The 21,845-nt window shown below is 45.2% G+C and overlaps 1 protein-coding gene across 4 annotated transcripts; it reads right to left on the bottom strand.

Moving 5' to 3' along the window:
• Positions 1–1,192: 1,192 nt before the first annotated feature.
• prx (periaxin) lies at positions 1,193–20,886 on the bottom strand. 4 transcript variants are annotated; one of them, XM_084674603.1, is made up of 7 exons: positions 20,682–20,886; positions 15,204–15,256; positions 14,858–14,974; positions 13,762–13,884; positions 13,069–13,234; positions 12,597–12,790; positions 1,193–12,460 (listed from the first exon to the last, which is right to left on the bottom strand). In XM_084674603.1, the coding sequence occupies exons 4-7, from the start codon at positions 13,789–13,791 to the stop codon at positions 2,279–2,281; spliced, it is 10,572 nt and encodes a 3,523-aa protein (XP_084530729.1). In that variant the 5' UTR covers positions 13,792–13,884; positions 14,858–14,974; positions 15,204–15,256; positions 20,682–20,886; the 3' UTR covers positions 1,193–2,278. The 4 variants fall into 4 exon arrangements, with proteins under 4 accessions (XP_084530729.1, XP_084530730.1, XP_084530731.1 ...); XM_084674604.1 differs by lacking the exon at positions 20,682–20,886 and having other exon boundaries at positions 15,204–15,482; XM_084674605.1 differs by lacking the exons at positions 15,204–15,256; positions 20,682–20,886 and having other exon boundaries at positions 14,858–14,985.
• Between the last annotated feature and the right edge of the window lie 959 nt (positions 20,887–21,845).

The following is a 21,845-nucleotide window of genomic DNA, read 5'->3' as shown; positions in this document are numbered from 1 at the left end:
ATTGTGGCCTGTGTGTGATTTTATTCAGACACTAAACAACATTGTTAGAAAATACAGAATTAGGCTACACAATTAAATGTCTGTAGGCCTACATCAAAATCATGACATCATAGCCCAAACACACTCTGATTTGAAACTAAACATGCATTCCTCTTCTTTATTCTGTACACAAATAGTTGCCAGAGTAAGTTTGAGAATAGACACATAAAGCTTGCAGATGACACGGTCATAGTCAGCTTGCTGAAGGGAGGTGATATGGATGATGGGCTGGTTGTCAATGACTTTGAGTCATGGTGTAAGGAGTTTCACCTTGAACTGAATTTGTCAAAGACCAAGGATATGATTACTCACTTCAGGAGGTCGGTGCCTATTCCCGATTCACAACTATTGAGGAGATTGAGATTGATTTGGTTGATAATTATAAATATTTGGGTACTCTGTTTGATAACAGTCTGTGCTTTCAGATCAACACAGATGCCATTCACTCGTAAGGTGTGCACCAAAATGATTACGTTGTTTTATAGAACTTGTATTGAGTCAGTGCTGGCCTTTTGTGTTGTGGTGTGGGAATCTGAATCTGGCTAATAAAAACAGGCTTGATCGGCTTGTCAGAGTGGCCAGTAATGTCAATGGGATAAACCAAGTTCAGCTCTCTGAGCTTTATGTTAGGCAGGTCACAAGGAATACCCAGGCCATATTGGCCTGTACTGACCTTCCCGTGAAGGGAGAGTTTGAGTTCTTGCCTTCAGGAAGAAGAGTAGAAGAGTTTCTACCCACAGAACAAAACGATTTGAGGACTCTTTTGTTTGTTTTGCTATTGGGAGGCTACATTTGCATAAATTAATGGCCCTTATTTCTTGCTTTCAACATGAAGTGATCCTTGTACCGTACTGTGTTGTTGTCTCTGTGTGGTGTCAGGTATGCTGTTTATGTAGTATTTATGAGGGATTGAATGTGTTTTAATACCTGTCTAAAAAAAAAAATCCCCTGGTGGGATCAATCAAATTGACTTGACTTGCCCTGGTTTTAAATCTCCATATTCATATATGTGGTGATGTGGCAAACCATATTTGTGTGATGTGACGCTGTAGTTTAAATGTGTAGGCAGTCGAACAGTAGATGTCACTGTTTGATCTTGCTGTAGAAAATGGTAGGCGGAATGTCAGAGACCTTAATAACGACAACACAAATATTACTTTTTCTTATGAATAAGCAGTTTATTAATATAGTCAATTTAACAACATTTTCTCTATTGCTGCTGGTGAAGCCTAATGCGCTGAAAAAGAAAGATTTGAAAGAGGCTAATCCAGAAAGGTTTTTTTTTCATAAAAAATCTCTCTATACATATATATATATACTGTTACACTGCGTGCATCTGATTGTGCTGTGAGCGTGCCCTCATTCTAGTTCTGTAATATAGGCCTACTCTCTGTACTCTACGGTTATATGTCAATATTGTTAATGAAAACTGTAAACTTGTTTTGACTTGACAGATGATTTTGGAAACATTGCAGTTTAGTACTCAATTCAACCCATCAAAAGAACAAAAAAAACTAAATAAGAGCTCACAAATTAGATGCTGCTAGTAAAGTGTGAAGAACGCAACATCTATTCTTGTCTACATTGTTGTTGACCATGGCTTTACATAATGTGAGGTGATAGCCTCTACTGTAAGGTTTGGCATCTGACATTGCAGCAGCTGACAAAAAGTGACTATTCTATTGATTGTGGATTGTGATAAAAAAAAAAGACTTATATAATGAACAGAAATAAAAACAAGCAGAGAAAAAGTTATTAGTTAAATCTTCAACCTCACTTCATCATTCAAGCCTAGCAGAAAATAGACACAAATCACCAAACAGAAATCCATTCTATTCCTATGGGTGCTAATATGAAAATAATTACATAGTTTCAAGGAGGGCTACAGATGTAATAAGCCACAATATAAATGTATTTACATAAATATTTCTTTGGTGTAAATAGATCTTAGGGAACCACCGTGAATATGAATAATGAATGTGAAATTATTCTCATAACTACTTTTATGAGACCTAGCAGTTATAAACAACAATAAATAATGAATTGACAATGATGATTACATTCAGATTGAAGCCAGTAAAACCATCATCAAAGATTCCATACTATATTACCAACAAACTCAGAGGAACAATTACAAAAACAATGGTCACATGTAAAATGAAAAAAAGAAAGAGGGATAAAACATTGATCTTCTCAAACTTCTGTAGTTGCAGCTACTGCAAATGAGTGGTGTATGTGTTTAGTACTGGTACTGTTTCACTGTGGTGTGGCTTCCCCCCTTCCTGGTCTCTGTAACTGTCTGCTTGGTGGTCTTGGTCACCATTGTGACGGTTCCTTCACTTGACGTAGTCATGTGATGTTCCTCAGACACCTCCTGGGTGGAGAACCCAATCCCAGATGTCTGCAGACGGAACGTTCCAGCTGTCTCCCCTTCCAGACCCTCGACCTGCAGCGAGGTTCTGCTCGCCTTAGGAGAACCCTCAGGAGTGATGTCAAGGAATCCTGTAGAATGAGGTTTGAGGTGGAATTTGGGCACCTTGAAACAGGTGGAGCTTTTCGTCACTTCGGGCTCCATCTCTTCGCTTTCGGTCTCCACCTGCAAAGAAGAGGAGGGCCCTCCGAAGGTGAGTCCAGTAGGGGACTCTGAGTTTTCCCGCTCCAGCATCTCTGTCCGGGCCAGTGACCACACCACGTTGCCCCTTTCTTCCTCCTCCACTCTTGTCTCAGTCGTCATCTTAAACCCAGGGAAGCTCATCTTTCCCAACTTCTCTTTCACACACTTGCTCTCTGCATCTCCTCCCGAGGGCTCTGTCACCAGCCTGGTGTTCATGTCTGCATCCTCCTGTTCAATTCCTGTCTTTGCATACGGGGAAGTGAACTCGACTTTCGGGAGCTTGATTTTTACTGGTTTGGCTTTAACGTCCTTGGATCCATTGTGGAAGGAAGGGGCTTCCTCACCATTGAAGCCTGAACTTGAGCCCTCATCTTTGACAAATGAATCTGTCTTTCCATGAGAGAAGGAAACTTTGGGCATTTTGATCTTGGCTCCTTTGGACTTCTCTTCTCCTTCTGCATCTCCCTCTGTGCTCAGAGCTGCTTCATTCTCCAACCCCGACTTTCCATAGCTTTGCTTGATTTTGATTTGGGGCATCGTGATTTTGGCCTCTCCCGTCTCCACCTGAGCCTCAGCCCCAGAGAAACTAGTGGACATAGACTGGTCTGCTTGGGGGTTCACCAAGACAAACACAGCCTTCTTGACTTTGGGGATTTTAGGACCTTCATACTCAACATCTGGCCCATACATATGTAGCCTGCCTTCAGGAGAGGAGATAGAGGGCAAAGGCACTCCAAATTTGGGTATTTTGATCTTCTTGCCCTTTGCCATATCTTTGTGCTCATCGCCATCCTGGGAAGATCCAATATCGAAGTCTATCTCTGGTATCCTAGGAACCTGCGGTGCAGTTGGTAGTGAGAAGCTGTTTTTTGACTCTGGACTTGCAACCTCAGCTTGGCCTGATTTGGTCTTCATGCCCATTGTTGGCAAAGTGACCTTTGGCATCTGAATCTTAATATTCCCTTTACCGTCTTGGCATTCATTGTCGACCCAGGCCCCTCCTTGTCCTGATTTTGAAGGACCTGAGATTTCAACATCCGTGTGTTCGATTTTGGCATTGACATCTGGGCCCTCAATGTGGCCGGGGGATACATTGGGACCTGTGAAAGTTGCATCGGGTAGGGAGATATTTGGTAGTACTGAGCCGCTGACTTCTGCCTCAGGAATGACACCTTTCAGCTTGGTCTTTTTGATTTTGAATTGGCCACTGATCCCTTCATTTTCTTTCCCAGGTTTCTTTACAGGCACGTCTACTACTGGGTCGATATTCTTCATCTTTGGCATGCCAATTTTGAATTTTGAGCCTTTCATTTTGGGACCTTTGACTTTGCCACTGGCAGCAGGGGTGCTGAGTTCCAAGTCAGGCAGCTCTATTCTCTTTCTGTCCTTTTTTCCCTCTCCTCTGTGCAAGCCTAAATCCAGCTCTACACCTCCTTTTAGACCTGCAATGTCCAACACTGGCATCTTCAGTTTCAGGCCCCTGTGTTCTCGTTCTGCATGTTCATCTGGTGTTTCCACATGGGCCTCATCTCCATATTTGGGTTCCCCAACTCTCCCTTCCAAGTCAAGATCTGGGGTCATAATCTTTGGCACTGTAATGCTCCCCTCTCCCTTAATACTTGGTTGTTTGATATCTGAATCATATTTACCTGACTTGCCCTTCGACATTGAAACATCCGTCGTGGGTAGCTTGAAACCAGGCATTTTAATTCGCCCACCATCTCCCTCTATTTCCAACTCAGGTGAACTGATAATTCCAGATTTCCCTTTAGGGAGGGATATGTCAACTGCAACTGGCATTTTACATTTACCACCTTCTCCTCTCACCTGCATATCTGGCCTGTCTGCAGTTTTCCCTTTCTGTAGAGAGATATCGACACTTGGCATTTTCACATGAGGCATCTTGAATTTCCCTCCCTTACCCTCCATCTCAATCTCTGCATCAACATCTCCAGAATGTCCTTTAGGAAGAGAAATGTCTACATTTGGAAGTTTGATTTCAGGCATTTTGAACTTTCCATCATGTCCCTCAATTTCCATTTCTGGTCCTTCAATTTCAGCAGTATTTCCTTTAGAAAGTGAAAAATCAACTGTAGGCATTTTGACATGAGGCATCTTGAATTTTCCTCCTTTTCCTTCAATTTTCATCTCAGGGCCTTCAATGTCCCCAGTTTGTCCTTGAGGCAAAGAAAAATCAACATTTGGCATTTTCACATTAGGCATATTGAAATGACCTCCTTTCCTCTCTATCTCCATATCTGCATCAACGTCTCCAGATTTTCCTTTTGGAAGAGATATATCTATGTTTGGTAGTTTTAAACTAGGCATTTTATATTTCCCAGCCTCTCCTTCAATTTCAATCTTTGGACCTTCAATCTCACCATGCTTTCCTTTAGGCAGAGAAATATCCACATGTGGCATTTTCACATGAGGCAGCTTGAATTTCCCTCCTTTTCCTTCAATTTCCATCTCTGGGCCTTCTATTTCCCCAGCTTTTCCTCTGGGCAGAGAAATATCAACATTTGGAATTTTTACATGAGGCATCTTGAATTTTCCTCCTTTACCCTCCATCTCCATTTTAACGTCAACATCTCCAGTTTTTCCTTTAGGAAGAGATATGTCAACATTTGGCAGTTTGATTCCAGGCATTTTGAATCTTCCACTATCTACTTCAATCTCTTGACCTTCAATCTCTCCAGTTTTTCCTTTAGGAAGTGATAAATCAACTGTAGGCATCTTCACATGAGGCATCTTGAATGTTCCGTCTTTTCCTTCAATTTCCACCTCTGGACCTTCAATCTCACCATGCTTTCCTTTCGGCAGAGCTATGTCCAGGTGTGGTATTTTCACTTGAGGCAGCTTGAATTTCCCTCCCTTACCTTCCAGTTCTATCTCTTCATTGATATCCCCAGATTTTCCCTTAGGAAGCGATAAGTTAACTGTTGGCATTTTGAGTCTTCCCCCTTCTCCTTTAGCGCCTGCATCTGGCACTTCAATCTTTCCACTTTTTCCTTTGGGCAACGATAAATCAATATCAGGCATTTTGATATGGGGCATCTTGAATTTTCCACCATCACCTTCAATTTCCATCTCTGTATCAACATTACCAGTTTTTCCTTTGGGTAAAGACAGGTCAACATCAGGCATTTTAATCTTGGTCATTTTGAATGTTCCTCCTTCTCCCTCAATTTTGCTGTCATGCTTCACTTTGGGAAGAGACACATCCAGATCTATGTCTGGAACTGATATGTCTATTGATGGCATCTTAGGAATTTTCAGATTTCCTTCGTAGCCTCTGATATCGGCCTCAGATACATCCACCTCTGCTTTAGGTAGCAACACCTCTCTCTCTGAAGTCTTGGCAGATGGCAGGGATATCCCTACTGAGGGCATCTTTAACTTGGCCTTGCCATCAAAGTCACTGCTGTGCCCATCAACACCAGCCTCCCTTGAACCAAATCCAGGCATGGAGAACTTGGGCATTTTCATGGTGACATTAGGAGCATTGAAGCCTGCTTTTCCATCTGCCCCGCCTTCCAGCGAGGCATCTATCTCTCCTCCATCTACTTTAGCTTTGGGAGATGACATTTTAAATTTAGGGAATTTAAGTTTGTATTTCGATTTTCCCTCAGGGGCTTCCACATTCACCTCTGGCTTGGGGAGGTCCACTTTTCCTTTCTTGACCTTGATATCCACCTCAGGGCCAGACACAGAAAGGTCTGCATCTTTCTTTGTCATTCCAAACATCTTTTTGGGCTTTTTAACCTTTATTTTCACCTTCCCCTGACTAGTTGAACTGTCTAGTTTAGCTGATGGCATCTTGCCCTCCACCTCTACCTTTGGGGGGCTGAGTTTCATATCTCCCTCTGGGACATGTCCAGTCAGTTCTATATCACTTTTGGACTTTCCTCCAAATTTTGGCATAGAGAACTTGGGTATTTTAAGGGAAACGTCGGGCATCTCAAAGCTAGCCCCAGAAGATGGCCGCCCTCCCTCAGCTTTAAGAAGCTCTAGTTCTTCCCGATTATCCCCTTTATGTTTGGACAGGCTGAAATCCAGGTCCACTTTTGGAGCAGATATATCGACCGTTGGCAGTTTGACTGTAGGCAGCTTGATGGCACCCCCTGTTGTTTCTCTGCCTACCTCCACATCCACCCCCTGATCTTTCACCTTTGGTAGGTTTACATCTCCTTTAAGTCCAAACTTTCGCATGGATGGCATCTTTAAGTTGACATCAGGCATATCAATACCACCAGAAGCATCAGGGCCACTTATGTCCCTTTTCAGTGTGGCATCTTTACCGCCAGACGGAAGGCTCAGATCAATGTCAAACTTTGGTACTTTTATGTCAACTGTTGGGAAGTGTAGTCCCTTGCCGCCTTTTTTCCCAGTAGAATCAACATCCACCTCCATCTCAGCCTGCCCTTTCTTCTTGGGAAGTGAGAAGTCTATTGTAGGCATTTCAAACGTACCCCCCTTGATCTCAGGGCCTTTAATGTTGACCTCACCCTCTTTCAACTTTGGTTTTGACAGTGAGACATCTAGTGTAGGCATATGGAACTTGCCTCCTTTTCCAGAAGGTCCTTCAATGTCAATCCCACCCTCAGCTTTGCCTTTAGGAAGATAAATATCTATTTTTGGCATTTCACATTTTCCTCCTTTTATCTCGGGACCTTCAATGTTGACCTCACCCTCTGGTGTCTTAATTTTGGGAAGAGATATGTCACCCTTTGCTTTTGGAAGCGAAAGATCTACAGAAGGGAGATGGAATTTGCTTCCCTTGAGCTCGGGGCCTTCGATGTTGACCTCCCCATCTTTGGTCTTCATCTTTGGGAGTGAAATATCTAAAGTTGGCATTTTGAATTTTCCCCCTTTTGCTTCAGGTCCTTCAAGATTCACCTCAACCTCTGGTGACTTGACTTTGGGAAGTGAGATATCCAGTGAGGGCATGTTGAAATTCCCTTTTGCTCCTGTGTCTCCCCTAATGTTGATGTCACCTTCAACTTTAGCTTTAGGCAGTGAAAGATCTATCGAGGGCATTTCAACCTTGCCTCCTTTGACTTCTGGGCCTTCTATCTTGACTTCGCCCTCTGGTAACTTGACTTTAGGTAAAGCTATATCAAATTTCGGCATGTGGAACTTGCTTCCTTTTGCAGAAGGCCTTTCCAAGTCAACGTCATCCTCAACTTTTCCCTTAGGAAGAGAAATATCTATTGAGGGCATGTGAAACTTGCCACAGTTAACCTCAGGTCCTTCAATGTTGACCTCAGCTTTTTTAGATGTAGCCTTTGGTAGTGAGATGTCAAATGTAGGCATGCTAAACTTTCCACCTTTGCCAGAGTGTCCTTCAATTTCCACATCGGTTTTTCCTTTGGGAAAAGACAAGTCCACTGCGGGCATGTGGACTTTAGCTCCTTTAGCTTCTGGACCTTCAATATCAACATTAGCTTTTCCTTTCGGAAGGGAGATGTCAAATGTGGGCATTTTAAACTTTCCTCCTTTTCCAGATGGTGCTTCAAGATCAATTTCTCCCTCCACTTTACCTTTGGGAAGAGATATATCAATTGAAGGCATCTCAAACTTACCTCCTTTCAGCTCAGACCCTTCAATTTTAATGTCACCTTCTTTGGACTTAATCTTGGGTAGAGACACATCGAATGTGGGCATTTTAAACTTCCCTCCTTTTCCAGATGGTGCTTCAATGTCAACTCCCCCCTCAGCCTTTCCCTTTGGAAGAGAGATGTCAATGGAGGGCATCATAAACTTGCCTCCTTTGGTATCTGGACCTTCGATCTTGACTTCACCTTCTGGTAACTTGACTTTGGGAAGAGATATATCTAGGGAGGGCATGTGGAACTTGCCTCCTTTGCCACCATGTCCTTCAATGTCCATCTCTCCCTCTGGTTTTCCTCTGGGGAGAGATATGTCAACAGTGGGCATGTGGATTTTGCCACCTTTCACGTCTGGGCATTCTACTTTGACATCACCCTCAGGAAATGTCATCTTTGGTAAAGAAACATCCAGTTTGGGCATGTGAAACTTGCCCCCTTTTCCAGAGGATCCTTCAACATCAATGTTACCCTCAATTTTTCCTTTAGGCATTGAAAGGTCAATTGAGGGAATGTGGAACTTTCCTCCTTTGACGTCGGGGCCTTCAACATTAATGTCAACTTCTTTTGACTTCATTTTTGGTAGCGTTACGTCAAATGTGGGCATGTGGATTTTTCCTGCTTTTCCAGGTGGTCCTTCGATCTCAATATCACCTTTTCCTTTGGGCAGTGAAAAGTCAACTGAGGGCATGTGGAACTTCCCTCCCTTCACCTCCGGTCCTTCAATGTTGACTTCACCCTCAGGGAGTTTAATCTTTGACAGAGACACATCAAACGTGGGCATTTTAAACTTTCCTCCTTTTCCAGAAGGTCCTTCAAGGTCAATGTCTCCCTCTACTTTGCTTTTTGGAAGAGATATGTCAATTGAGGGCATTTTGAACTTTCCTCCCCTTGTGTCAGGTCCTTCCACCTTGACCCTTCCTTCTGGTAACTCAACTTTAGGAAGTGACATATCTAGTGATGGCATGTTAACCGTTCCTCCCTTTATCTCGGGACCTTCAATGTTGACCTCACCTTCTGGTGTTTTCATTTTGGGAAGAGATATGTCACCCTTTGCCTTGGGAAGCAAAAAATCTACAGAGGGGACATGAAACTTGCCTCCCTTGACCTCGGGGCCTTCTATGTTGACATCCCCATCTTTGGTCTTCATCTTTGGAAGTGAAACGTCCAAAGTTGGCATTTTGAATTTTCCTCCTTTCACTTCAGGTCCTTCAAGACTCACATCAACCTCTGGTGACTTGACTTTAGGAAGTGAGACATCCAGCGAGGGCATGTTGAGCTTCCCACCTGCTCCTTCTCCTGCATCTCCACCCACATTGATGTCTCCTTCAACTTTCCCTTTGGGCAAGGAAATATCAACAGAGGGCTTTTCTAACTTGCCACCTTTGATTTCAGGACCCTTGATGTGTATCTCCTTTGACTTCATCTTTGGGAGAGAGATGTCAAAAGTGGGCAACCTGAACTTTCCTCCCTTTTTGCCTTTTCCTTCAATGTTTATTTCCCCCTCCGCTTTTCCTTTTGGAAGTGATAAATCAATTGTGGGCAGCTCGATTTTTCCTACTCTCGCTTTAGGGCCTTCCACCTTGACCTCACTCTCTGGTAACTTGACTTTGGGAAAAGAGATATCTAGTGAGGGCGTGTCAAACTTGCTTCCTTTTCCAGACTGTCCTTCAACATTGATGTCACCCTCTACTTTTCCTTTGGGCAGTGAAAGGTCAACCGAGGGCATGTGGAACTTCCCTCCCTTCACCTCCGGTCCTTCAATGTTGACTTCACCCTCAGGGAGTTTCATCTTGGGTAGAGACACATCAAATGTGGGCATTTTAAACTTTCCTCCTTTCCCAGAAGGTCCTTCAATATCTCCTTCAACGTTTCCTTTCGGAAGAGAAATATCAATTGAGGGCATCTCAAACTTGCCTCCCTTTGTTTTAGGGCCTTCCATTTTCCCCTCCCCCCCAGGTAACTTCATTTTAGGTAAAGATACATCAAGGGAGGGCATGTTAAACTTGCCCCCTTTTCCTGTATCTGACACTATATTTATATCACCCTCAACCTTTCCTGTGTGACAGGCTACATCTACTGCAGGCATATTGATCTTGCCCCCTTTGATATTTTGACCCTCAAAGTCAACATTCCCCTCTGGGAGTTTCATTTTGGGAAGCGAAATATCTAAGGATGGCATTGTAAACTTCCCTCCTTTGCCAGAATGTCCTTCAATGTTATAATCTCCCTTAGATTTAACTTTAGGCAGTGAAAAGTCTATATTCGGCATCTCAAATGTTCCTCCCTTCACCTCAGGTCCTTCTATGTCGACCTCACCCCCTGTGGTGTTCATGCTAGGTATAGAGACATCCAATGTGGGCATTTTGAACCTCCCCCCTCCTTGTCCAGAATGTCCGTCCACGTCCAGGTCCCCCTCAACTCTCCCTTTAGGCATAGATATGTCAAATGTGGGCATTTTAAATTTACCTCCTTTCCCTGAGGGTCCTTCAATATCAATTTCTCCCTCTGTGTTTGGTAACGACATGTCAAACTTTCCTCCCCCAACATCTGCTCCTTTCACATTGACATCCCCTCCGGATGCCTTCAGACTTGGGAGCGAAACATCAAACGAGGGCATTTTGAACCTGCCTCCTCCTTTGCCGTTGTGACCTTCAATGTCTACATCAGCTCCAGTTTTACCTTTGGGAAATGAAAGGTCTACTTTGGGCATGTGGAACCCCCCTTTGACCTCGGGTCCTTCCAACTCCACACCACCTTCTGGTGATTTGATCTTGGGAAGACTAAAATCAAAGTTGGGCATTTTGAACTTTCCCTCTCCACCTACAAACTCCTTCATATCAACATCAGTCTCTCCCGCTTTCATCTTGGGGAAGGAGATGTCAACACTCGGTAGTTCCATTTTCCCTCCCATATCCGGTCCCTCAAATTCCACATCTGGGGACCCTATCTTTGGTAAGGAGATGTTTACTTCGGGCATGGTGATACTTGGCCCTTTGAAACTAGGTCCTTCAACTTCATCTGACACCTTAATTCCAGTGTCCAGCTCCAGATCCACATTAGGTACATCTATGTCGATAGCAGGCATTTTATTGCCAGAGTACTCCTTTGTCTCATAATCAGGCATTGAGACCTCCGCTGAACCTTTCGGGAGAGACATGTCCACAGATGGAACTTTGAACTTGGGACCTTTCCCGGATGCCTCAGTTCCCTCTATTTTAGGGCCTGTGAAGCCCATCTGAGGTAAAGAGACATCTATGCCACCCTTCATGCCCTCCCTGTGTTTCAGCTTTCCTTCAGGGGCCCTTAACTCACCCTCGACCCCTCCCTTCCCTTTGGGCAGAGCAAAGTCCACATCTACTGTAGGAGCTGTTATATCAATTGCGGGCATTTTCACCCCACCTTTCTTCTCTGGACCTTCAGCTTTTATTTTCATGTCTCCGTCAGTCTCATCAGAAATACGCGAAAGCCTGACTTTAGGTAATTTCAGTTTTGGCATCCTTAATTTAGTATCCTCACTGTCTCCTTTGACATTAATCTTCTGACCCTTCACTGCTCCTTTACCTTCAACGCTGGGCAGAGAGACATCTGCTTTCCCAGAGGGGAGTGAGAACTCAACCTCAGGGGGCTGAAACGTAATGCCTTCCTTCCCCTCCACCTCCAGTTTAGGCAGGACATCATCCTTATTTCCAGACGAGAAGCCAAACTCGACCGAGGGTGGCTTGATTTTGGCTTCAGGCATTTTCAGATCCAGGGATCCCTCTGCCATGCCGGGTTCTGATTTCATCTTTTTGGTTTTGGGGAAGTTAATTCCAAACCTGTGGCCTTTTCCTTTGGCCTTGACTTTGGCTACAGAGACCTCAGGCGAGGCGATGTCAGCTGTTCCCTCCAGCTGCGAGGTCTCTACTCCCCCACTTGCTGCAGCGGAACCCTTCACTCTCATCCGAGGAAACCTGATCTTCTTTTTCTTCCTCATCATGGCTGCCCCTCCTCCGAGCTCACCTGCTCCCTCCACACTCTCTTTCCCGTCTCGTTGGGGTTTGAACTTAGGCAGGGCAAACTCTACGTCAACATGACGGGGGGCTGACGCCTCCACCTCCACCTCCCCTGTCCTTCCTTTCTTCTCCTTAAGCCTCTTCAACCCAAACCGTCCTCCTCTCTTCTTCTTCACCTTGAAAGGTTTGATGCTCTTGACGCTCTGTAACAGAGGGACACAGATTTGGTTCAGCCACAAGTTCAAGCACACACAATCGGTATTGACTTTTTTTTGTTTAGTAAAGACAAATAAAGACATTTCAAGTGCCAGTCATAATGACATTAACACAAGTTCATACCATTTTGGGCATCTTGACCTTGGGTCCTTTGAGCTCGACATTCGTTCCCCCTGGGTGGGCGGTGACATCGGCCCCAGGTATGGTTCTCTTCAGCAGGAAGGAGACCTTGTAAGGCTCAGCACACTGCAAGATCTTTAGGGCGTCCTCATACTTCACATTGTCAAAGTATACCCTAGCGCTCAGCAACTGGTCTCCTGCAATGACAACCAACATCCAAGTTCAACGTTAAAATGACATTTACATAAGGAGAAAGAGGAATAATACTAGTTGATTTGTAGAATCAGTTTACTCACATAAACAAGAACATAAATATTAGAATATATTTGAAATATTTTAAAGATGACATGATAAAAAAAATGAATACTAATAATTCACAAAGCAGATTCACAATAAGGTCCCCTTTCCACCACACCTGCCGTCTCATGGCTTTAGAACACCCAAACAACACAAGCGTCTGTTCCCTCCCAGGTACCTTGCTGGAGGCTGAGATGCTTGGCTGCTGGTGAGTCTTTCAGTACATCTTTTACGAAGATGCCTCTGGTTCCTCCTCCCGTCACGCTGTAGCCGCTTGCGCCAGCCTCTGCCTCCGTCTCCACCACCACCTCCACCAGCTGCTCCAAGGCAGCACCGCTCTCATCCTGCACCAGGACAACATACGTTGTGTATGTCATGTTTTTAACTCTTCTGTAACTGTGCACAAGGACTTAGCTGAATGCTAGAATTTCCTTCAGAATTTAATAAAGTAAATTCAATTGAATAGAACTGACAGACCATTGAAACATCAGCCCCCATGTATTACTCTAAAGCAGAGAAGGGGTAGTGTCAGCATTAAAGTCTGATACAAAAGGATTGTTCCCATCAATGTTTAAACAAAACCAAAAGTCTTGATAAAGAGTTTGGGCTTGTGGTTTCATCGAACCACTAGCCTTTGTATTGGTTTTGGACCATTCCTCTTTAACCCAACAGATTTATGGTTCTCCTTGTCCTTAGTCCCAGAACCAGCATCTGATTGTATGATGAGAGACACTACTCTCTGTACTGCTTCTGGCCCATTCCTCCTAAACCAAATAGAGAGTCAGGATTGATGGTTGTCCATGTCCTTAGCTCTGGCCCCAGTGCCCGAGCTAAGGACATGGGATGACTGTGGGATGCACGTGTGTCTCACCACCATCTGGGTCTCCACAGATGTGTCCATCTCAGGCTGGGCCAGGGAACACGGATCACTCAGGTGGCTTCTCTTAAGGCTGAGCACCTGCTTCAGCTCTGCATGGAGCTTCTCCTTCTGGACCTGAGGAACCACAGCACCCCGTGCTCAGAACATCAAAACATCACATCCCATGTTCATGTTTCTATCAAAAGCAACAAACAAATAATGGATGAAGAAAAGACAGTGGAGCATCTGTGTTTTGGTGGTTAGAGGAACAATCTGATTTGACCAGGCAGGGTGCAAAGTACATTTTTATTTACACATATGATACTTTATCAATGCTCCTGATGTGTTTTCATTTAATGTGGAATCACTACTCAAGGACATACTCAACTCATGTCATTTTTATCATAAAAACCTTAAACTGCAGTTAAAGAGTCTGCCCACTGAGCTAATACCCTCTCCATCATACAAATACTCTAGCGAATCAGACAGGATGCAGGCAGTTTGATCCCAAAAACACAACACTCCCCATCACATTGCTTTCTCAAAAGCAATCCCCTTTCCCTGCGAGCACTGAGTTATCTGTAGCCCTGACCTCCGACCCTGCCCCCTCCACCCATCCCTGCTGAGCAACGCACAATGACACAGCCCAAAATACGCTGAGTCTCAAACACCCATAAACATCTATTCAGCTGTGATGCTGAGTTCAGCAGAAATAACTTTGCTTTCATTTAACAGGTGACAGGGCACAGTGACCACAATAATGGCTCTATTGTGATGGCTAACTTCAGACTAGTAACAGGTGCCTGGAGCTCTGAGGGACATGTGAAACCCTGCTGTTTACTATCTTTCTGGTACCTTCTTCAAGAACACAGCAACAACAACACAGCAAGTTATCTGACTATTGAGAGGTGTGTCATTAAAGAAACTGTGTATATCACTGACTGAAATTGACCAATTAAAAATGCAATTTAAAGAGAATGTTACTGACTGGATCATTTACTGATGAATGTACTTATTATCAGCTTTATCCAAAGCCTCCTGATCCGCTCCAATAATTGATTATCTCGTTAATTTCATTGGTTGATTTGTTTGTTTGTCGTCCACTCACCACCCTTTCGGGGCTCTCTTGGTCGTCGCAGGAGGCGCTGTGGTGGGGGCTGGTCTGGGGGGCACCGGGGGCACCGGGGGGCCTGTCTGAGGGGGGTGGCCGTCTCTTGTCTCTTACCTGAGGAGGCGGGCGGCAGGTTACAGCAGGCCCACAATACGTATCATCCAAAATAGCCCTTGTGCTATCTACAATAGGAATAATGATCCAAGAGTGCACATTTTTCAGGCACATCATTCCGTGGTGGCACATATTAACAAAGTGTTTCCGGGAAAAGGTACCCACATCGTTATGCACCTCAGGTATGTTAAGCAGAATGTTTTTGTAGGACGGTGTGCAGCATACTCACGGCTGGCTCTCTGGACCGGGTGGAAGCATGGCTGTCCTCTTCTCTGTCAGAGTCTGAAAGAGAGACGAGAGGGTGTTGCCATTAATGACTTCCCTGGATACAGGACAGAACCCAGAGATCCAGGAGTCGGGGTCATCATCTCTAGACTGTAAACAGATCAACATTCCTGTTCTGAAAGGTCTTCCACCACGGTCGCAGGTAAGAGACGGTTCCCAGTGCAGGATTTGTATCGAGTACTTGGAGGATTCCTGACCAGCTGATTTACTGACAGGACTGTCAGAGTGAAGGAGTGGAGGAATGGCACTCTTGGAATTTGTTCCAGGGTCTTGCATGCCCCTGCACCTCCCCACCTCTGCCCCCCCCCCCCCCCCACCCCCCCTGAGGACACAAGACCAGAATTGCCCCAGGACTCCTGCCCCCACCCCCCTACCCCTCCACTCCCTCTGGTCTTGCTTTGCTCTTAGTTGGGAGGCACTTGATGTTCGGTCCACCACAGCTTGGCCCCTCAGCTATGCCATTCCATCAAATCTAGTCTCCCTGTGATCGTTTTCTGACTCGTACTGGCGTGCATGTTTGCGTGTTTATGTGTGTCTGTGCATCAGTGTTGATGTGTGCGTGTGGACATGTGTGTGTGCGTGTGTCTGTTTGCGTGTGTATAAAGGTCTACAGTTCAGAGTGTTGGCGTGGTTGCCGTGCCTCTGCGGGCAGTGCCGGGGTGTCAGGTGTCCCGTGCAGGTCACAAGAACACATTGCCCACATTCAGACACACCCTCATCAACCACAAGTCTGCACAGGCTCAAAGCCAATCATTTATCAGTCGTATTGATCATCCAAATACTGACGCAATACAAAATGCTGCAACAGCTACGGCGGCCAATTTAGTCAAACTGATGATCTCTTTAACAATTCATTGAATGTCTTATCGGGATATCTCTGACTTTGATTGATACTGGCCTGTCGGTGAGTTTCACCCATGCTTTGCGCTGCTTCTCTCTTGTACTGTGGGAGTGACACAGACAGCTGGTTTCTTCCTGGTCTTTCCAGAGAGGGGAGCAGAGGTGGTGAGACTTAAGTGCTCCACATAGCTGGCCCTCCACATAGCTGCATAACACAGATATGCCTTTATATAGGGGTGGTAGTGACACACATCTGCCTGTCCAGGCCTGTGATTCACCTGTCCACTTCATTATCCCGCTGAGGGGGATGTGAAGCAACAAACCTGGCAACCCCTGTTGTATCTACCGTGCTCATGATTCATTTGCTATTTAGAGACCCTGATCTCTGACAGACCCTGTTTAATAAACTCTGTGTAAGCTGTAAGCTATTAGGCTGAAAAAAGAGGACAGCAACATTGACTTTATCTGTATTACAGTAGGTTAATTAGGTTTGGGAATGAAGCAACATGAAGTTTCATGGACCAGAGGCTGGTGACTGTCCAGCCTGAATGTTATCTTGTGATGGGGCTTTGTTGTGATGTGCTTTGAGCAACATTAACACCCGACCTCTGAACCTGATATCCAATTCTTTAATCTGTTCAATTACAGATGGATATTTTTCTGTTATGGTTGGCTCTCTGTTTAGTATAAGACTAGAGGTCAGACTATCACGGTCAGACTCTGACCATGGACAACTTGGTAGGCTTTTTTGTATGATACACACACGCATGCACACATGCGCACACACACACACATACACACAGAGGACAGTGACATTACTTCTTTCTATAAGAGATAATGCTAACCTCATTGGTGCTGATTTAAACACAGTCATGGGAGCCAGTTCAAAGAATAGGCCCACTGTCTGATTCTGATGCTAATACAGGCTATTCCTGTCATAAAGCACACAGACGTGTCATTAACAAACAGCACCAAAGTTTATAGAGAAGAAGAGGTCTGACTGTTTACATCTCAGTGCTGATATCCACTTACATTTCAGAACAGCTCAGACGAAGAATCCAGACTGTCGGTAACCAAACGGGGACACGGAGTCAGAACATTCTCAAGCCTGATACAAGTGATATGCTACTGGTACCAAACACCAAACATGCCTTTTTACTGGAAATAGTCGAATATGGTTCTGTGCAAAAAGTCTTAGGCACAAAAAAATACAGTAAAAGTAAAGCAAAAATGCTTTACGACATAGTGACATGAAAAGACTAAACAAAAATTCTCATTTGCACTTTTAGACTGCAGCACTAATACAGTGAAAGTGATATATGCAGTACATATACGACACTGTATATGCAATGTACACATGTACATATACAGAATATATAACTTTGATTGTGTTGTGCTTCAAAGTGGGCATTGAATTAGACTCCCACAGGCGAATGAACCTTTCATCTGGTTCCAGTAAATATCAAAAGAAACAATAAAAGAAAGGAAACTTGGCAGAGTTTTCAGATCCAGCACAGCGTCAGCTCGATTCCCTGGACGTGTTCAGTCCTTCAACAGTAAGCCAATGTTAGGAATAACATCACAAGCCTGCCCACTAATGAATGATTGGTGTTCTGGGTGGAAGATTGAGATGCTACACTGTCCATGTCTTCTCTGTCCCCTGTCATCGCATCACATGAAGCCCCTGTAGCAACACATGGCTTCATCCATATTTGACGGACGCAGAACATCTCGTTTGAATGAGACCTGTGACCTCCGTGTTTTCCATTCTTCAGACTGTCTCTGGGTTTATAATAGCTGGCCCTGGGAACAGAACACGGATTCTCCCTCCGGTGGCATGTAGCTGTGCTGGCCTGCATGGGTCTGTGGTGTCCCTGACCCGAGACAGGGACACCACGTCATGTGATCGCCTGGTTTGAGAAAAGGGACAAGCTATCATGTGATATGCCTGGTCTGAGCTGTCATGTGACTATGCATCCCAATCTCAATCCAATCCCCGTCTCTCAGCTGTCTCTAACCCAGGTGTCTTTGTGACGAGCGACCCTGTGTCTACGCGGTGCCATCGCCCGAGACCAGACGCACCTAGAAGGAGGAACACCAATACACAGATGTACATTGGTGAAAAGCACCATGGGAAATGCAGTCCACTCCATTAGAGTGTCCTGTAGATCTCTCCCATCTCATCATTCCTCTGGTGGAAAGAAAGAGACACACCCGCGGGCGTCAGCTGACAAGCAGGAAATGCCTCTTTTGTAAACAGGAAACAGGGATATTTTAGCGAGATAAGAACTCGGCATGGAGGGAAAAAACAACCTCTCCTTTAATAGATGATGTCAGATCTATCTGCTGGATTGGGATGGAGAGAGATGTTTAACATCTTTACCTGGAAAATACAGACAAAAGAGGCCCCGAAGTCAGACCCAAACAGGGCTGTGAAGTTATCTGAACTGATGTGCACGTTTTTGTACCTAATGTGTGTCTTAAGGGCGGATTTCCCCCAAGTGTCAGACTGAGTTTCCAAGTGAGTCTCTGACATTCTTCAAGTCATCCAATCAACTCTTGACCCTACTTCCTCATCCAATGCCGACCCGCCCACAGCTTTGGAATCCTGTCGCCAGGAAACTGTCACTAACCACTGTTGCTCATTCATAACTTTCTGTCACATTTACATTTACTTGTATTCATTTAGCAGACATTTTTATCCAAAGCAACTTACAAGAAAGAGCTTTACAATAAGTGCATAGGTCAATGATCATAAGCAACGAGATGTGCCAATGGGTAGAGCCAGAAGAGCATGTAGTTAAGCAAATTGCATCAAATTAAACAACATGATTCTCGAAAGTGCTAAACTGTACCTGCAGGAAAGCACGCAACAATAATATAATTCACAGCGAGTACAAGTAGTTAAATCAACTACAACTAATCAACAAGTGCAACAAGTCCCTCAATAAGTGTAATTGTGTTCCTGGAGGAAATAAACATCTGATCTAACAAATCTTTCCTAAGTACTAAGTAATCACATGACGTCACCTTTCCTGTTCCTCCTTGTACACCCCAGACAAAACGGGACATATCTTCAATTCTGTAACCAAGGAGCCATTCCCGTCACCAGTTCAAAAACACAGGAACTTTATTGACACTGACGTCAGATTGAAACGGCTAATCCCTGACTGGAGGGGTTCGAGGGCTTCAGTTCCAACCTCCCTATTTGCAGCCTGCTGGATCTCTGGAGAGTAAGCTTCCTCACATGCTACTATGCTGTGGAATAAACATCTATGTATAGTCCATCAACAACATTCACTCCAGGACTGCAGTGGAGGCTCTGGGGGTCTGGGCGGAGACTGGTGTACCGTCCAGCTCTCACCAGGCCAGCCCAGGGACGCTGGTGTCCTGTTAACACGTCGGACCCCCTAAATACTCACAGGAATGGACTGGAGACATGCACGCACACACACACACACACTCATACACAAGCACACACACACATGCACATATACGCATACACACACACAAACAGATGATGATCGTAGGCAGGCATGCACTTACACATTTGCTTGCACACACACTCATACCCCAGCACACACATACACACACATGATCTCACACTCACACACAAACACCCCCCCCACACACACACACACATTACACCCATACCTTCAGAGGGAGGGAACAAGGCTACAATTTCACACTTACTAATCAGACAGGCATGAATTACCAAACACCTTGACTAATTATCAACGGGAATGCAAACTCATCGGAAAACCAATGGGCACCCTCCCATCTGAGCATGAATCAAACTCACCCACATTCCAGTATTTAATCTGTGTGAGTCCCAGGTCTTCTCTCCAGTAAACCTGTCTATTTTCCCACCTACAGACCATGCTGGCATACCAGGCAGCCTGGCGGATAACAGATCCTGTGACCAGAGGGCCGCAGCTGTTGCCCCTGTGTAAAATTACAACTGGCTGTTTGAAATAATTGCCTGGCTTCCACCTCCTCACAACACACAACACACACACTCTCAACTCCACCGCCCCCCCACCCTGCCCAACTCTGTGGACTTGCGGCAGATGACTGTGTTGACCACGAACGTACATTCATTATGACACAGCTCTGTTTTACATACGTGTGGTTTGTCTTAGCCTGTGGCATACGCGTTTAGACAACAGATTAATGCTGTGCTCAGCGATGTCCGGACTGCAATGCAAGCCACCCTCCACAACCCTCAACAAGGCTAGACACAGGAGATGTTTTATAAGAGAAAAACAAATGACCCCATTGTTGAGTCGTCAAACCTTGCTTTAAGTGACACAGGAGTGTGAGGAGAATGGATTCATAAACTGACGTTTCACTACAAACCTGGTAAAACCACACAGCCAAGACTTTCTGGAGAAAAGTTCTCTTCATGACCCAAACTTAAACATGACACTCATAGGTACATACCATGAACACCATTCAAATCACAGAATGACAGCTGTCACTGCTGACTGAGAACATGTCATTTCACACAGAGACAAGTCAAACTCAAGAGAGACAGTATGGAGACAGAGATAGAGCCAGACCCAGAGACAGTCCATCCTACCTTGGTCACGCTCTCTGCTTGCCTCCTCCCTTGGTCCTCAGTCAAGATGACAGATCTCCCCCGGCTTTGACCACAGAATGCCCTCGCTCTAACTCTCAAAGTCACTTGTTATCTTTCTCTCTATTCGCTTCTCTCTCACTCACTCACTCTCTCTCTCCTATTCCCTCTCTCAGCCAGCCAGCTCCCTTTCAGAGACCTCAGTACAGATCTGGACCAGCCTCATGCCAGCTCTGGGTGGGATGGATCCAGAACTCTGATTGGGCGATGCCAGAGGGATGCCCCCATATTAGGGTGATGAGGGGCGGGGCTACAGAGAGGAGAGGGGAGGGGGGACAAACTTGTGACGGACCGAGCGCGTCCCAGTGGTATGAAGTTTTCACCCTCAGCTGAAAAAAGGAAAGTCCTCTACAGCATGAAGAAGTTAAATGTCAGTCTGTCTCGCTGCCTGTGACATTGTTACCCTGCAACAAACTGTCCCGGACGCAACACAACAACAGGAACAACAACAATCGCGGCATCCAGACTGCTTGGTGGCAGTTCCATTTGGCGTGGTGTTTATTTATACCTCCCAGAGCTGTGAGGAGGAGCAGGTCTTGGGTCTCAGTTTAGAGAAAGTGTAACTCCTCTGTCCTGGCTGAGCAGCTGCTGTTGGGATCTTAACACTAATGTGCCTGTGATTTTCTATGTGTAATCCATTTCTGGTAAACTGTCTTTTAGTATCTTGGCAAAGCTCTTTTGGTTAACAATGTGTGGGAGGTGGTTCGTAGACCACATGGGAGGACTGGCTGCCCTGACTTTTTGTTTTGCCTTGTACTTACAGGACCCTGTGTAAACATGCATTTCTTGCCTGTACCTCAATTTTTTTTCGCGCAGTCCTACGGCACTCAAGTGGGATGCAGGTTTGGCTTCTCCGGATCTCCTCACCTACTTGTCAGTACCAGCTGTGGAGATGTGTGTGTGTGCCGGCCCAGCCTCACAGCTGGTTCCAGCACTTCCAGGAAGTCTCTGCCCAGGCAGGGCACCAGCACCCAGGCCGGGACACCAGGCCTGCCAGGGGGTGGATCAGCGCTCCAGCATTGTGTCAGCTAACACTGTCATTGTTGCTTTCTGCCACCAACACAAAACTAGGATTTGGATCTGACAGAGACTGTGGGTGAGGAGGGG

The sequence above is a fragment of the Hypomesus nipponensis genome, chromosome 15 (assembly GCF_054491055.1).
Source record: "Hypomesus nipponensis isolate SF chromosome 15, ASM5449105v1, whole genome shotgun sequence".
Taxonomy (NCBI): domain Eukaryota; kingdom Metazoa; phylum Chordata; class Actinopteri; order Osmeriformes; family Osmeridae; genus Hypomesus; species Hypomesus nipponensis.
Note: the sequence above shows the minus strand (reverse complement) of the source record. Positions and strands in the feature narration are given on the sequence as shown.